The sequence below is a fragment of the Petaurus breviceps genome, unplaced genomic scaffold, assembly GCF_028583685.1.
Source record: "Petaurus breviceps papuanus isolate PSGF00001 unplaced genomic scaffold, PetGlider_PUasm1.0 140, whole genome shotgun sequence".
NCBI lineage: Eukaryota > Metazoa > Chordata > Mammalia > Diprotodontia > Petauridae > Petaurus > Petaurus breviceps.
In genome coordinates, this window is record NW_027185698.1 from 50,094,419 (window position 1) to 50,112,086 (window position 17,668).

At 37.2% G+C, this 17,668-nt stretch overlaps 1 protein-coding gene across 5 annotated transcripts in view; it reads right to left on the reverse strand.

The window, feature by feature from the left end:
* The window catches only part of PCGF3 (polycomb group ring finger 3), a 132,809-nt gene that overhangs the window by 41,548 nt on the left and 73,593 nt on the right, over positions 1-17,668 (reverse strand). For all 5 annotated transcript variants that reach the window (XM_069072612.1, XM_069072588.1, XM_069072607.1 and 2 more), the window contains 4 exons: positions 17,423-17,629; positions 10,863-10,980; positions 6,238-6,334; positions 797-852 (listed from right to left, as the gene is read on the reverse strand). In XM_069072612.1, coding sequence (XP_068928713.1) covers positions 797-852; positions 6,238-6,334; positions 10,863-10,980; positions 17,423-17,497 — 346 coding nt within the window. In that variant the 5' untranslated portion in view covers positions 17,498-17,629. The remainder of the gene's footprint in view (positions 1-796; positions 853-6,237; positions 6,335-10,862; positions 10,981-17,422; positions 17,630-17,668) is intronic.

The following is a 17,668-nucleotide window of genomic DNA, read 5'->3' on the forward strand; positions in this document are numbered from 1 at the left end:
CCAGTAGCAGGTAAGGAAACATATCTCCTTCTCTTGGCTGAGAGGTTGGTGACTTCAGGGTCCTAATGTTGCGTAGATTATCTCAGACCTGTTTTTCCTTAACTATCTTCCTTTGTTATGAGGGAGGACTTATTTGCCAGAGAGAGTGCTCTTTTAAAAGCAGCTATGATGTACAAAAGACACCAACAAGACCTATACACACACACACACACACACACACACACACGCGCGCGCGCGCGCGCGCGCAGGCACCCTACCCCTTGTACACATGTCCGTTTGCATGTTCCACCTCCCTAGTAGACTATGAGCTTCTTCAGGACAGGGACTATTCTTTCTAGCCCCTCACACAACACCTTGCAGACAGTAAGCACCCTAATGAATGCTTGTTGGGTTGGACTTGAAGAACACAACTAGGCTGACTTACTAGGCTCAGTGAATTACACTGGGTATGATATAGGAAAGGTGTAAGTCAGACTGACCAGAGGAAACCCAAAAGAGAAAAACATTTTTGTACATATACAAATGATCACAGATAAGGTCTTTCTGTAGAAATGGAAAAGAGATTATGAATACAAGACAGATCATGGTGGAAAAGTGACAAGTTCTTGCCAAATGGCAAATTATAATAAGCAAAAAAAACCCATTTTAATATTTGCTGACTAATATTAGTGATATAAGGGACACACAAGACCACAAGACCTGCAAGAAGAAAAATAGGTGAGAGAAGAAATTCCATGGCATTTCTGCTATCAGTGATTTTTACATTTTAACTAAATTCTGACATACTAGGACTTACCTTCTTGGAGGCCTGGTACCAATTTGTAAACAATATCTTGCATTGTCCTGTCATGACTGGCAAAAAAAGCAAAAACAAAATTACAATTAAAAAACATCTGAAATTATCTTAAGATGCCAGGTGAAGTGTTCCTTTTCAATTTCCTTTTCTACTTGCATTGAGCAATGCACAAAATCACAAAGGTTTGGAAGTATTTAGTTCTTGCACTATAGGAGAATCCAATGTGATCCATTTTGTTTCTCATGTTTAAAAAGCTAAAAACCATAAACACATGTGTTTGTAAATATTATAATTTGTCTAGAATATACTTTGTTAAATGAACAGTATCTAAGGGATCAAACATATATGAAAATTTATTGTTATAGAAAAGTATAAAAGTATGAAAGAGCATTTTAATCATCTGTATTTCTTTTTTTTTTTTTTGGAGGGGGGGAAGGCAAGGCAATTGGGGTTAAGTGGATTGCCCAAGGTCACACAGCTAGTGAGTGTGTCAAGAGTCTGAGGTTGGATTTGAACTCAGGCCCTCCTGACTCTAGGGCTGGTGCTCTATTCACTGTGCCACCTAGCTGCCCCAATCACCTGTATTTGTAAATTATTCTGGGTTCTGAAAGGAAAAAACAGAATTATCTTGTATACAGAATCATAATACCACAGATCCAGAGTTAGAAAGCACTACCGTAATTTCCAATATTAAAGTACAAGCACAGTAGGCATGCCCTGAATTGATAGTTTTGTGATAGCACTGGCAAGACATCAAGTGCAATGTGCTCTCTTATCTAGCTCTTCATCAGGTGACTATACAATTCCAATGACTATCACCTATCTATGGTGAAAGACACTAATTAACATTTAATTTCAGTAATGAAGGGGGCCACTCTTCGGCAGAGGACATTGAACACATGCCCACAATTTTTTGAAGTATTGGTAAGTATTGCTGACATTTTTTCTATTCTTTTTCTTTTACTTTTTTCCCCCTTTACAAATATTCTTTGTTATATATATGGAATGGTTCTCTGGGATGGCAGGAGAAATTTTAGTGATCTTTAAAAAACTGTAAGTATCAACAAAAATTTATTTTAAAAACAATGGAGGGGTACCATCATGACCTGTAAAATTTCAGGTATGATTTCAAAATGTGATTGTCATGAGGAAAGGGAGAGGAAAGGAAAGAAAACAAACATTTATATAGAGCCTACTTTGTGTCAGACAATGTGTTGAGTGCTTTACAATTAACATCTAATTTTATCCTCACACAATCCTGTGAGGTAAGTAGGGTTATCATCCCCATTTTGCAGTTAAGAAAACTGAGGCAAACAGAAGAGGTTAAGGACTTAAGGAGCTTAAGAGATCATAAGTATCTGAGGCTACATTTGAATTCAAGTCTTTTTAACTCCAGGCTTGGTGTTCTATCCACTGTATCACCTAGCTTCAAGTGCTATATAAGAGAGAGTCGCCAGACAAATTTCTTACCAACAATTTGGTGAAATACGTAATTTTAACGAGATGTAATAAAATTTTGATTTGAGCAACATGAATTCAAGTCCTGCTATATGTTCAGAAAGCTGTTTAAAAAATTATCAGTAAGCTTCTGCTATTAATATTCAGGCACACATAAAATACTCTGAACTAATAATGTAATCCTACCTTCCTTGCCAGTCCTGCAAAAAAAAACTTCAGAAAACATACAACTTGAGAACCTGATAATTCTCTCAAAAATAACAGCTGTCACTGAACCAAAAGCCATGGCCATAATCCAGGGGGCATAGGTAAAGCAACACGAGGAGCGGCATTGGGGTCAACTTTTAGCTGAATCTTGAAGAGTACATTTAAATTTAAAGGCTCTATTTAGTTGACTTTTGTCTCTAATATCAAAATTTGTACTTTCAGAGAGGTAAAGGTTTACGTATAAAAATTTGCAAAAACAAAAGAATTGATAAAGTCTTATCTTTCAACTCCATAGCTTATTATCAACACGCACATTAAATTGTAGAGTACAGGAATACAAATCTCTGATGGTTAATGGGACCCAATAACCTGAATCAACAGTGATTTTCACTGGTTAGAGTAATCCCCAATCTTTCCAAAGAAACAGAAAAGTTGGGGCGGCTAGGTGGCACAGTGAATAGAGCACCAGCCCTGGAGTCAGGAGGACCTGAGCTCAAGTGTGGCTTCAGACACTTAACACTTACTAGCCAGTGTGACCTTGGGCAAGTCACTTAACCCCAACTGCCCTGCCTTTCCCCTCAAAAAACAAACAAACAGAAAAGTTTCTGCTGACTTCCTAAGATTATGTTATATAGTTTCTGCCCTGCTGGGTTCTACTTAAAAACTCTTCTTTAAAGCTTAATTCATCCAAAGATTTGTGAATGGATCAGTATGTATAACAATATAAATTAAAACCTTCACTGCTAAATAGACATTTTTCCTCCTTTGAGCTGATGTGGCCAAAAAAATCTTCCATCAGCATTTTAAAGAAGAACCCTTTGCAAACTACATTAGTCCTCCAATGCCAAATAATCAATTGTGAGGTTCACACTCAAAAGATTTTCCAAATTGGTGGGAGATGCCAAAGTTCATACTCTGTTGCCATAATCCCTCTTTCTGCTCTACTGGGTTGGAAGAATTAACTTTACAAGCAAATAGTGGGAGGGGCATGGCTAGATAAAAGTTCATTGAAAAAGACTGGGTGAGAGGCGGGTTGGTGGGAAGTTCAACAGTATAACACGACAGTGAGAGCAGCCAACACATCTCAGACGGTATTAAACAAGGCATAAAGTCCTGAATGAGGAAAATGACATCCACTTTACTCTGCCCCAGTCAGACTATATTGGAAGTACTGTGTTTAGTCCTGGTAGCCACATAGGAAAAACACTGATAAGATAAAAGGTGTTAACAGTAGGGTAACCAGGATGCCATACAAAGAACTGGACGTTCAGGCTAGAGAAAAAGTATCAGGAACATTATGAGCAGAGCTCACAGTAGTCTCTCTCAAACAAGAGATTTTTTTTTTAAACCACTTTCTGCAACAACGTTCTCTAAACACTTCACCCCTACTCATAGAATAGAATATAGAAAAGTGGCAGTTCATTTCTGTTGTCTTAATTAAGGAAAAGTTTAATTCTCTAACAGAATTCTAGCCCATACAAACTTCTCCCTTAAATACAGGCAATCCCGACTTTTCATTGCCTCACCCTGTATTGCCCTAATCATTTGATGATTCCTTAAGACTTTAGAAATATTTCACTCCTCAGTCCCTATATTGCCAGTGGCCAAACATATGTGTAGGGTCAGGAGGGCAAGTATAGTAAAGATCTTCTCTTTTAACATCTCATTCTAAGATGCAGTTAGTTTCCAAGGAGCCACTGTATCTAAAGAGAAAACACTTGGATAACAAAATCAATTCTACTGAATCTGTATGGAGATTTAAAAACTTACTCTAACTCTTTAGTTTGGATTCATTATCTTCTTTCCAATTCTCTTATCTCTTCCTAAAAATTTCCATTTGAAGAACTCACAGCCACTTAAAACTTAACATGTCAAAAGCAAAGCAAATTTTCTTTTGTTTTCTACCACCAATGACATTATTATTATTGCAGTCTTCCAGTTGGGAAGTTTAAAAGTCAACAGTCTAAGTCATACAGTAGATTCACCTGTGGGACTTGTGGTATAGTTGGGCAATGCAGGTCACTGAGTGGAGACTGTACTGGGACAGAAGTATCAGCAGCTCCAGGTAATTAATGGCTGGGCAAATAAACAAGGTAAACTCAGGAACAGGTGTAGAGGTGCTAATGTGGAAGGGCTTCAAATAAACTAAAGAACAGCTGCTTCCACAGGTGCCGCCCTAGACACTGAGAATACTTTTCATCAAGGACCTCACTTGTGTCTAAGCAGGCAGGGCCTCCTCTCTAAAGTCTCCCTTTCTTTCCTCCCCCTCTTTCTCTCTCCCCCCACTCCTTTGCCTCTCTCTCCACTGTTGAGGGACTCTGCTGCATTCCAGCCAATCTGGACAAGACTTCTGTAACTAGGGGTGGATAGGTGAATAGAGCACCACCTCTGGAGTCAGAAGGACCTGAGTTCAAATCTGGCCTCAGACACTTAGCACTTACTAGCCATGTGACCTTGGATAAGTGACTTAACCCCAATTGCCCTGCCTTTCCCCCTCCAAAAAGAAAAAAAATAAACTTCTGTAACTACTTCTTTATAGCCATAATTCACCACTGCAGCTTAAACTCCATTGTTCAAAACAGCTTTAGTGGCTCCCTATTCCTCTAGGACAAAATCCAAAATTTAGCCTGATATTCAAGGGTCTCGTCCATCTGATTCCTACCTACCTTTCCAGCTTCATTTCTGACTCTTCTGCTTAAGACATTCTCATCCAAAATGGACTACACCCCAAACTCCCCATTCCACTATACCTCAGGTCTACCTTGACCTCCCAAGATAATCTCTCCTTTAAGGTCTAGCTCAGGGGCCACCATCTCCTCCACAATCTTCCCAGATTCCTGCTTGTTAGTGCTCTCTTATCTAGATCTATGTTGTGCCCCCATAGAAGAATGTAATTTACTTGAAGTCAAGGATGCTTTGGTTTTGGTTTTTGCAACCCCAGGGCCTTGTACTTAGTAAATAGCTGTGGAATTGAAGGCATGAGCCTCATGTGTCTTGCCCTAGTACCTCATGAACTATTCTATGCCCAACAGGTAAATGATGACTGATTGACTCAATGTAGATGTGAAGATACTGTCTCGGTCATTCCCCATATGAAAGGAGGACCAGGAATACAGGACAGGGTTTTAAGAACTGTCTACTTCCTGGGATATAAGAAAAAAAGTCATCTGTAACTACAGACAAAAGTCTAGTTGTTCAACAACTTTCTGGGCAGTAGAGTTAAGGGACTCTCTCAGCAAAGTTCTTCTAGAAGGTCAGAACCTACTGGATCTTTTACATTAAGTTTTAAATACTCTGTAAACACAAAAAAATTATTATGAAAAAAAGTTTAGTCAAATTTAATTCTGAAAATTAAAATAATTTTTTAAAAATTTATTTTAAAATATGAAATTCTAAATCACCCTTGGAAATTCAACTTTCCAATTTATATTAGGCAAATATTTGTGATGTGTGAACAGAGATTATTTCATTGTAAAGGAAGAAACTGTGTAGTTCTTTAGGCCAAGAGTCATCACAACCCACAGTGGTATGCCCTAAAAGCAGAACAGAAAAGGGGTACTATTTGGCATATGCATGAGGAACTGTATTTTAATCCACACCAAGACAAAATGCCATTAATTAGCATAACTAGCCACAAAGGAGATAGATATAATTAAATTTTAAAAACCGTGATGAATCATTTTACCATACTAATATGCTGTCACCATACCAATAGGCAAGTTATTTTCATGCACTGTTACTTTCATATCTTCTTTCTCTCTTAAATGCATACTTACCCAATGTATTGCAGCGGATGACTCTGATGAATAACAATTCTACATGTAGGACAAGTGTTATTTTCTTCCAAATACTTTACCAGGCAACTTCTACAGACTGTTTTCAAAAGCATATTTAAAGTTAGAAAACTAAATTCTGAAATTAGAAAGTATTCATACAAACTTTTATGAATATCTTTTAAGTGCCTAAAAATGAGTTATCTAAAGATTATTATTCTAAAGATTTGAAATGTTCATTCTTCATATTTTCACATGCATACCTTGTTCTGAACTTCAGGCAGGAAATTATTTGACCCTCTATCACCCCCTAAGCTGACAGTGGACAAAAAATCTGGGTCAATGGCAAAGAGCTCCTCCTTCCCCCCTCATTCAATCTACTTTGCCTGCTTTTCTGTCTTTGGGGGATAAAAGGTGAAAAATGGAAGAGAGGGGCAAACTGATACAGGTATGGGGAGGAGTGCCAAAGGCTATGAGGGATGGGACTGAAATTTCAGAATCTGAACATTTTCATTGTATGGTTGTTTTTCAAAAACATTTTCACTTAGATCGAGACTAAAAGGTCATAACTTTTCCTTTGAACTAACTTAAGACTAAAATGATTTTTTCATTGTTGTGAGTACTGACTCAACTGACCAAGACTACAGTCCTTCCACACTTGAGCAGACCTGCTGCAGGGGAGGTTGCGCATCCTGTAGTTTAGCTGGTCCCTGGTGGTCTTGTATAGCCAGACCTAACAGCTCTGGCCAGGGTGTGTACAATACTGGCCTCACCTTCAAGAATCAGGCATCAGAATATTCTGGACTGGTTAAAGCGAGTATAAGTCAACTGAAATAATTTAGAACAAGCTACCCCACCAGCATCTAAAAATACAACTAACCAAAAAGTATATCTGAATGAATTTTATTTTCCCTATCATAATTACCAGAAAAACATTTCTAAGTTGCTTTTTTCCATTTTCACTCTCTGCAGGGTAGGGGTGGGAGGTAGGCTTTCATCATATTTTAAAAATCGGTGTTCTCCAGAATCCTCATGTATCACCCCCAATCCTTAGAATATACACCACACTTAAAATGCTTAAAATTAGAGAAGCACATTCTAAAGTTAAACAGTGACATCTACCTTTCAGTTAAGATAATGCAAAAAAAATTCAATTGCAGTACAAGCTAAAATTTTAAGTGATCAAAACAAATGGGTTTATTAATCATTAAAATACATATAGTAACATGATACTAAAGGGTATTTACATCCTATTTTATGTTCATGAGAAATTGTCAGGGTCACCTTGATATCAACTCCTGCTGACTATGAGACATGTAGTTCTTTGCTACACACTCAAATTAAGAGTGGCCAATAAAGGGAGCTATAAGCAGCTGAGTTAAATAATACAGCTGCTATCCAGAAAAGCCAAGGAAAAAGGCCAGCTGCTAGTACAATGATGCCAAGTTCAAGGCTCTCCAGCACTGTCCCCACATGACAAACTGTAAGTCTCAATTAATACAATTAGTCTCATCTAACACAATTTCCTATCTTTTCCATACCTTAAGTTTTTTTCTGTAACCCTAGAATAGTCAAGGGCACATTAAATCTAATTAGTTTTTGACCCACAGTGGTTTACTTACAATGACTAAGACGATATTGGGGTGGAACAGTTCAGGGAGGTAGTATAAAGCAATGGTGTCAAATTCAAATAGAAACAGGAGCCACTAAACACTACTACAGATTCCTCTGGGCACATGTTGATTTAGAAAACCACATCCTAACATTATCTATGTTTTATTGTATTTTTATTTGGTTTGTTAAATATTTCCCAATTCCATTTTAATCTGGTTCAAGCTGCAATGGGAATGGTGTGGGGAGGTGGTTGCCACCTCTGATCTAAGGTATAAACTTTGGCCAGTTTTGCATGAACCCTGCTGGTGTGACATTTCCCTATGTATGGTGCCATTTGCAAACTTTAAAAATGTACCTCAATTTACCCCTGTAGACCACTTATAAAAACAAATCCAATGTCACTGTATGCCTATTTCTCCTACCACTGACATCACAGTTAAAGCAGAACTTTCATCTGGTTCTACTCTATTCTTTTCCAGATGAACACGCTGAGCTCCAGAGAAGTGAAATGACTTGCAGATGAGTCAAGATCAGAACCCAGGGATCAAGACTCAGAGTCCAGGGCTTTTTCTACGTCACCAGGTAGCTGGCCTCTTCCCCTACATTTTTCATGGTATTTTCATTTAAGTCTCTAATCTTGTCAGTCTTTTTGAAAAGTCTAAATCAGAGTTTATCAATCTTAGGACATTTAGAAATTTTATCACAGAGTCTAATATTTCGAACAGTAATTAATAGTAAAACAAATGTAAACTCAAATGCATGGCTTTATGTATTACATATTATATATATGTATTTTATATGTATGTATTATTATATATTATTATTATTATGTATAGTATGTACAACATAGTGCATAAGCAACAAATGTGTCATATTGACTCTGGATTCGAACCAAAGCAAAAAAAAGCATGTTGGGGGGGGGGAGTGGGAACCCCAGATCAGTTTTTACCTCCCCCTCCTGTCACGAGCTGATGAACCACAAAAAAGAGGAGAAAGTAGCATATTATTATAGCAGTAAAAAAACATTCTATTTAGAGTCAAAGTTTGAAGGTCCTTTCCGTCTCTAAATCTTATGATACTGTATTTCCCCATTATGCCATGTCCATCACAAACTATACTCTACCTTACAGGCCCTCAACTCATGGCCCTTGCTCCAATAATCACTAACTTGAAAAAACTTGTAACTTTTTGGTGTCTTCCAGCACTCTATTTTTCGTGTTTAGTAAGGGGTCTCTACACCCTTCTTCCCAAGAATGTAAAGGAGGGGATATAAAGCCCCAGCACCCGACTCTTCCTTCTTGCCTTAAAACACACCTAGTGCTGCTCCTAATGCACGTTTAGGAAAGTAGAAAATCTACCTCAAAGAGAGAAAATGCCCAGTTTTTTGTGAGGTCATGGTTTCAGGTCACAAATAATATAATCTTGAATTTCTCCTAACCTCTCGGTCTGTAATTGTTTTTCAAAATGGCTAATAGGTTTTAGCATCTGGAATATGCTTTTTTTTACATTTGAAAAGCACCTATTAATATATTAATAAATCTATCTAGCTTGTAAGTTTTGGGGCAGCATGATATACTGGAACGCTGGACATGGAGTCAGACACATTATTGATTATTCAATATTAGCAAGTCACTTCCTTCAAGACAACTAAGGCTAGGGTTCAGTTTATGAAATGTAAAATAATTCTTGCACTGCTTGTTTTATAGGGTTGTGGTGACGAATGCTATGTTAACTGTAAAGTGTTACATGAATATGTGCTATCATAATCATCCAAAGCAAATCTGTCAACCCCGGATCAAATTAAATTGTGACTAATTTCCCTTGTTCATATGACACAAATACCTGTAAGAAACTAACAGATGAAGTTATTTAAATTTGCCTTTCCAAGGTAGGAACTATGCTTGCTTTTCCTCAATGTGAAGCTTACGTGTTTAGTGTTCCTACCAGGAATGTGGTGGAGCTAGCAACAATTGTTAAATTTTCAGGGGAAACATTTATACATTGAAAACAATTACACATTTTAACACTGGAAATTGGCAAATGCTACCAACCAAGACTTGATTTACTGCCTACACTTAAAAAGTGATGGGGAAAATGTTAATGAAATGCATCCTGTGTACCCTTTTGTTAAATCCCAGGGAGTCAGCTATTAAACACTGACCAGCACTGGGTCCCTCTATCTTTACCATGGTTTTCACTTTAACTATCATGGGAGGAAACCTTGCCAGAGCTTCTTTGGAAATTTTCTCATGAACAAAAAGCCCTTTAGCTCACTGGTCATTTGTCACAACACAGGTCAACAAGCCCTTAATTTTTACTCTAGAGCCATCAAAACTGATGGTATGTCAGTTCAAAAATACTCTGCACACATATTTTTCTAACACATCAAATTTGTCCATTTTTAAAAACTGGATATAGGATTCTATCTTAATGTATTCTATAATAAGGGGCTATTCTATTAACCAGTTCTGTAAGAATTAGGTCTCTCTGCTATCTCCCGTGTGTCGTCTCTGAATATACTTTCTGTACTAGGAATAACTAATTGGTCCAAATGCCTGTGGCTGACTTTTTCCCATAAGTAATTTATTTGGAAATTGTTTAAACATCACAGGTTAACTAATTCTAAAGAAATTTAGTGCATTATAGCTTCTGCACACTTTATATACAAGCAACTTATTCTAATTTTTAAACTTCTATAATGATTTTAAAGACAAAACTTGTCATTACATAACTCAACTTTCTTAAATACACTGCTTCAATTATTTTCTATTTTCCCATTTGCTGCTTCTACTACAAATTACTACTACTACTAAAATTTCATAAAACCAACTTTAGTCTTCTTTCTTTATGCCCTTCTACTGTATACTCAGAATTAAAATGGCATAGTTTTTTCCATACTTGGCTCAATTATCTCTAGCATTCTATAGAATGATCTTCGGCCAGAAATTAGGGACCTATCTATGTCATTTGAGTTTTTCAATATTTTAACGTTCTAAAATAACTTCTATACATACAGGTATGCAAACACTCCGTTACAGTGGTAGCGTCAATTAGGTATCCATTGCACAGGCGGCATGTGATATGGGCATTTATGTCCCAAAGCTTAATCTTTCTGGTCAACATCTTTGGTGTCTGTAAGAGGGGAAAAAAAAATTTAATTAAAATCTGAAAAAAATAGTGAGCATTATTAAAAGTTCACTTTTTGTCTATGAGAATCAGCTTAATAATATGACTCAAATGATTCTTTACTTGATCTCATTTCAATGCTATTGCCTTGGTATGCTCTATCACAAAGAACCAAAGAGACAGACTTTAGTCTGGTACAGACAAAAATGCACAAACCTCTTTTGGCAGTACTAACAGAGGTAGGTATCTTATATGAGACACACTGAAAAAAGAACACTGAATTGTTCTTTGTATTGATTACAGTTGTCTTATATGGAAAACAAGTTGTCAAAATATTGGCTTTTCCCCCCATTATTTAGGAAAAGATTCATATTACTACAATATTTTGAGAAACATTGTCTATAATTTGGAGTTATCAATCTGCATTTTGCTTAATTTCAATTTACATCTATATTGAATAATTCAAATAGTATGCTAGAAATTTGCTTGTGTACTTTATTTAATATACAAAAATGACTAATTCAGTAAAACGTTTTCATAGAATGATTTCTCTAGGAGCTTCGAGGATGAGCTATCTGTTTAACCACTGACATCCTCTTTCCTGGTCTTCTTATAACCAGTGGCATTTAATAAAGATAAAGCTGATATATAATAAAGAAATTAATATTTCCCTAGTTGGAAGGTAAGTGTCCTTCTTGCAAACTGAACCCATTATAATGAGCTATTTGTGTCCAGAGATATTTAATTTAGGTTTAAAAAAAAAATGTAAAAACTAGGAGGAAAAACAGGCCTCCTCTACATGCTCCTTCTCCTCCCTTTCATAATGCCCATCTATTATAATTTAAAAACTCCTCCTCCTTTGATTGGTTTGAAAGGTTTCTATCAATCAAATAAGCCCAAGGCTGTCACAGTCATCTAACGAACCTCCCAGGTCATTCGCCCTCCATTTTTTTCTCTCAAAAAATAATCTTCTCTTTTTACATCGTTTCCATTTCCAAATAAACCCCCTTTCTTCTCTCCTTCACAGAAAATTATCCCCAGTAACATGATAGTCATCAACAGGGAAAGAAGGAGGGGGACAGGGTGGAAAAGACAGATGAACTACATGCTACAGGATTTGATGAAGATGGAGGAGTCCTGGAAGATGACACCACAGTGTGGAGTAATTATAGAATCTTAGAGCTGCAAGAAACCTCAAAAGTCACCTAATCCTAACCATAACTAGCACAAGTCCCGTGTATGACATCTGGAGAAGTGACTCCCTCTCAGTCTCCACTTTCAGTCATGGCAACTGTGTTTCTTCAAATTACTTTTACAAACTGTAATTCTACCTACAGAATTATAGATGAAGAAAACACCTAAGTAGGCAGAGCAGTAATTCTTATCCCCACTTTGGAGATGAAAACGCTGAAGCTGAGCCTAGCTACACTGGGCAGCGTGCTCACTCAGCCAGAGGGCTCCAAAGCCAGGGTCTGCCCTCGTGCTCTGCTGCCTGGCATCACGGGGCTGCCCTTCATTCAGAAGCTGTGCCAGCCCCTTCTCTTGGCAGAAAAGAACAGGCTCTTTGAGGAAAGTTTTAAAGGATATAGTGTCACAGAAGAAATTTAAGGAAGCTACAAGAAGAAAAGTTTTGAGGATGCATGGAAAATCTGTTTATAATAAGCACAGTGGAAGGATCCACCCCAGCAGGGCTGGAAAGGGAAGGTTCAAATCCCAGCTCGGATTACTAAAATTCCTGATTTTAGGCTTGAAAGGCTAGACTAGATAACAACTCATCATTATACAGTGCTCTGGGATTTACAAAGCACTTTCCTCACAATGCCTCACCACCCTGCAAGATCATATCAGCCTTGGTACTCAAACACCATCAGTACTCCCCTCTGTCCCCAACAATTCTCTGATAAGAGGACAGGGAGTACAGAGCTCTGCCCAAAACACCCATTTAAGGAGGGTCACCTCTTCATTTTCCTCCCAGATGAACTCCTTTGCCTTTCTCCATTATGCGCTATCCTGGACTGGTACCTTCCTTCTCCTTCCTCCCCTCCCCACTCATCAGCTTCCTTTTGTGTGCTGTTTTCCCCCATAGGATGTATACTCCTCCAGAACAGGAACTGTCTTTCTTTTCCATATCTGTATCCCTACAACACAGTAGTACCTGGCACAGAGTAGGCTCTTAAATGTTTATTGACTGACAAGTATTTTTCAGAGAACATGATATGCGTCCAAGGTCACACAGCCAGGGTTATAGCCAGTAGTATGTCACACTGTAACATATTTTATGGTGATTCAATTATCACTAAGATCCCTTTCAACTCTCAAACCTCTGATCTCAGTTTCTCGGCAGTGAGGAACAGAAGAAGCCGGGATTTAGAAAGGGTATTGATATGTGCTTGATTGTTGAGTAATTTAACTACTTGACTATTTTTCTTTCTGTTTCAAGTTTTTAAATTTATTTTTAAACTTATATGCAAAACAAGAAAAAAAAAACATTGCCATGTACACAGCAGAACATGAGGATTCAATATAAAATCATAAATTTCCATTTCAAGAAAACCTATATAATGAATACTGCACATTATTTTCAAAGCTCTCTATCTTTTCTTTACTTCCTTGCATGTTTTCTAGTCCTTTGCTGTGCACTTTTCATTTTATTTTCCCTCCCTCCGAGTCTACAATTAAAGAGAGATGTGTATGTATGGATGTGTGCATATACATACATATAGACACATACACACAGATATCCATAAACATAAATAATGCACATATACACTCAAACACATGTATGTAAAACAGTATTATGCTTATTTTCACCTGTTATCTGTTTCTCTGAGGGTGGATAGCATCTTCCTTAACAGTCCAAGTCTTTCCATATTTTGCTAAATCTATTCCTAAATCCTAAACCAATTCATCATTTCCTACACTACAACAATATTCCAACCCAATCACGTTCTATCTTGGAGATTCTCTATGAGAATTTCCCCCCAATTTTCTACATTCCCTCTATTTTTGGCTATACAAGTTTTGTTTATACAAGAAAATTTTAAATAGTCAAAATTATTCATTTTATACTTCAACACTGCTGTCATAATATAGTTTAAGGTCTAATACTACTGAATCTAGTTCTTTCACATCTTTTCTCCCTGGTTTCCTTGAAGCTCCTGACCCTCTGGCTCTTCCAAATGAATGCTGTTATTATGTTTTCAGACTCAGGAAGATAATTTTTTAGTAATTTAATTGTGGTAGCATCACATAAGGAGATTAGTTAGGTAAAATTGTCATTTAAAAAATTATATTAGCTTTACCTACCCATGCACAATAAATATTACTTCAATTATTTTGATCTAACTTTGTATAAAAGGTGTTTTGTGTTTATATTCATATATTTCCTGTGTCCTATATCTACTTAATTCAGTCGATAAACATTTAAGTGCCTACTATGTGCCAGATACTCCTATGTTCTAGGGATACATACATACATAGCTCACATTTTTTTTTTACTCTCATTTTTTATGGTCTAAAACAATTGATTAATATGGCTGATGCTTAGTGTTGTTTCCCTATTTTTCTCTTTTGATTAAATATGATTTTAGCTTTAACTTTGTCAGATTATGATTACCATTCCTGCCTTTTTACGTAATAAATTCTACTCCTGTCCTTTATTTTGTCTGTGTCTCCCATTTTTATAGCATTTCCTGAAGGCAACATTTTGTTGAATTCAAAAATTTAATCTGGTATGTTTCCCTTTTATTCGCAAATTCATCCCATTCACATTCTAAATAAACTATAATTACTAGTTGTATATTTTCCTCCTTCCTATTTTCCTCACTATCCTTCTCACTCTAGTCCTTTCCCTTCTCACTACTCTAGTTTAATTTTACCCTCTACCTTGCCCTCCTATTCCTCAACTTTACCCCCCTAAGAATCCCTCCTGTATCCTCTTGTAATGGTGATGGAATTTGAAGATCCCCTTGTATTGGCGAGCTAACCCAGAGCTCGTGAATCCCACAGTGGGATGGACTTGTTGATGTGATGGGAGCAGGCTGAACAGGGAGGAGCTGGTGCCATGTATAGCGAAAAGCCCAAGCTGAGAGAGGCCAGAAGAAGTGGGAGCAGCATTGTAGAGGCACAAAGAGAAGAGAACTGCTAGGAATGAGAATGCTGAAAGAGAATTGTCGGGAAGCAGAGTTGCTGAGAGACAGACAGAGAGAACTGACAGCCAGAGCTGCCCAGGATTTCTGAGGGCCAGTTGTAGCTGCTGAGAACCGAGGAGGCATGACTGTGGTGTTGGTATTTTGTCTGTCTGTTTTGATATTACTTTGTCAAATTCATTTGTTGACACAGGCCCCAGACCTTGCTGTTGGGTCTAGGTTGATTTCACAGGCAGAAAGTGAATTAATGAGGACTCTGGCAACAAGCATGAATGTTATTGTGACTTTGTTAAGCTCTGTCTTCCCAGGAACAGAGCCTGTGGGGAAGGGGAACCATGGAAGCTGAGAATCTGCCTGGGGTCAATATGAAAACACCTCCTTGGGTACTTAATGCTGATGATATTGTAACCTAGATGGCCTTTGTGCTTTATGATTGACTACATGAATGTACTTTGTTTAAGAAGGAAGACTTTTTGATCAAACAGATTGACTGTGTGACCTAGGGATGGACTTTGTGATTGACTACATGAATGTACCTTGTTTAAAAGAAAACTTTAATTGTACTTTGTGACTGAATTGAGGAGTTACTAAATGAATGTACTTGGTTTAAAACTATGCTACCACTTTGGAACTCTATGGCCATTTTAGTGTTAAGTTGTTAAGGTGTGACATGGTGAATGCTCTATTTTGATTTTCTGTGAATATTTTGCCTTCATCAGTTAATGAATAAATGGAGAGTTCACTGTACTTGTATTCAGAACCTTGAAAGCCATTCACAGAAGGAGCAGTTCTCTGGGAAGCTGGCTCATGCTTGAGGTTACACCTCTCCTTCTACCCTACCTCCTTACCTTATTTCTTTCTTAATTTAGAAGATTTTTATACCCTTCTAAATATATATGTTGTTCCCTCTTTACCCCACTCGCATTAATAGAGACATCTTTCTATAATCCCCTTATCCTATTCTCTTTCCCTCCCCTATCTTCTCCCCCCCTCCCTATCTCTTTACCTTATTATTTCTTTTCTAAATTTAGAAGACTTTTATACCCTTCTAGATATATGTACTATGTACTGTTCCCTCTTTAACCCATTCCCCATGAGTAGGGTTCCAGAACTACCCGCCCTCTTCACCTATCTAATTCCTCTGTATCAATTCTTCCTCTTGCAATTCATCTAAATACTTTTCCCCAAATCATTATGCTTTTTAGAATCATATCATACTCAGCTCTACCTCAATTTTCTTTAGAACTACCCAATTACTAATAGCAATCTTAGACATATGATTTATATTTCTGTGTAAAAAGTAAGCAATTTGTTCTTATTGAGTCCCTTGTAATTAGTCTTTGATATTTACCTTATGTTTCTCTTGGATCTATTAATTTTCTCTTAAGTTCTGGTCTTTTTGCAGTAAGTTCCTGAAAGTCTATAAATTCACTGAATGTCCATTTTTGTTTCCATTCAGGATTATACTTAACTTTGATGGTTATTTTTGGCCATAACCCCTGCATTCTTTTAGTGTAGCCACTGCTAGGTCTTGTGTAATTCTAACTGTGGCACTGCCATATTTGAATTGTTTTTTCTTGTTACTCATAATATTTTCTCCTTAACCTAAGGGTTTCAGAATTTGGCTGATACTTCTGTATCAGCCTTATAGGATCTCTTATATTTTTTGTTGCATTTGTTGCATCTGCATTTCCTTATAGGATCTCTTTCAGGTGGTGATCAATGGATTTTTTCTATTTCTATTTTCTGTTTCTACTTTCCCTCTTGTTCTAATTATTTCTTGTATTAACGTATCAAGATTCTTTTTTTGATCATAACTTCCAGGTAGTCTGATTACTCTTTATGTTTTCTCTTCTTAGTCTGTTTTCCAGATCAATTGTTTTCCTTATGTTTCATATTCTCTTCTATTTTTTCATTCTTTATATTTTATTATTTCTTGGCTTATTATACTGAATAACTTCAGTAGCCTCCCTTGCCCAATTCTAATTTTCAAGGACTCATTTTCTTTCTTAAGATTCTGGATCTTCTTTTCCAGTTGTTTGACTTTCTTTTCATACTCTTCTTGTTCTTACTTAAAAAAATATTTTTAATCTCAGTCTCTCTTATTTGAGTTTTGAAGTCTCTGAGGTTTTTTTTGGCAGGTGATCGTTTGATGTTATTCTTTGGAATAGGAGAGGCTTTTTTTGCTTCCGTATCCTCTGAGGATGAACCCTGGGTCTTCTCAATTCCCATACTGTCTACGTTTGGGGTCTTTGCCTACTTTAAAAATTTTTTTTTTATCAATTTGTTATTATAATCACCTCCAATCCTGGGGTGTGGGGGATGGTGCCTCTGGTCTCAGGTCCTTTTTGCTGTTCTTTTTTGGGCTCTGTCATGGCCCCAACCTCTGCACTCCTTTCCCCTCCAAGCCACAGCTAGGGCCTCCCAGCACACTATGTTGGAAATGGTCTTGCTCCCTGAGAACCCTCCAGTGGTAATGACCTTCAGTTCTTCCCTCTGGCCTGGAACTGAGACAAAAAAAAAAAACTCAGCTTTCCTGTAAGTGG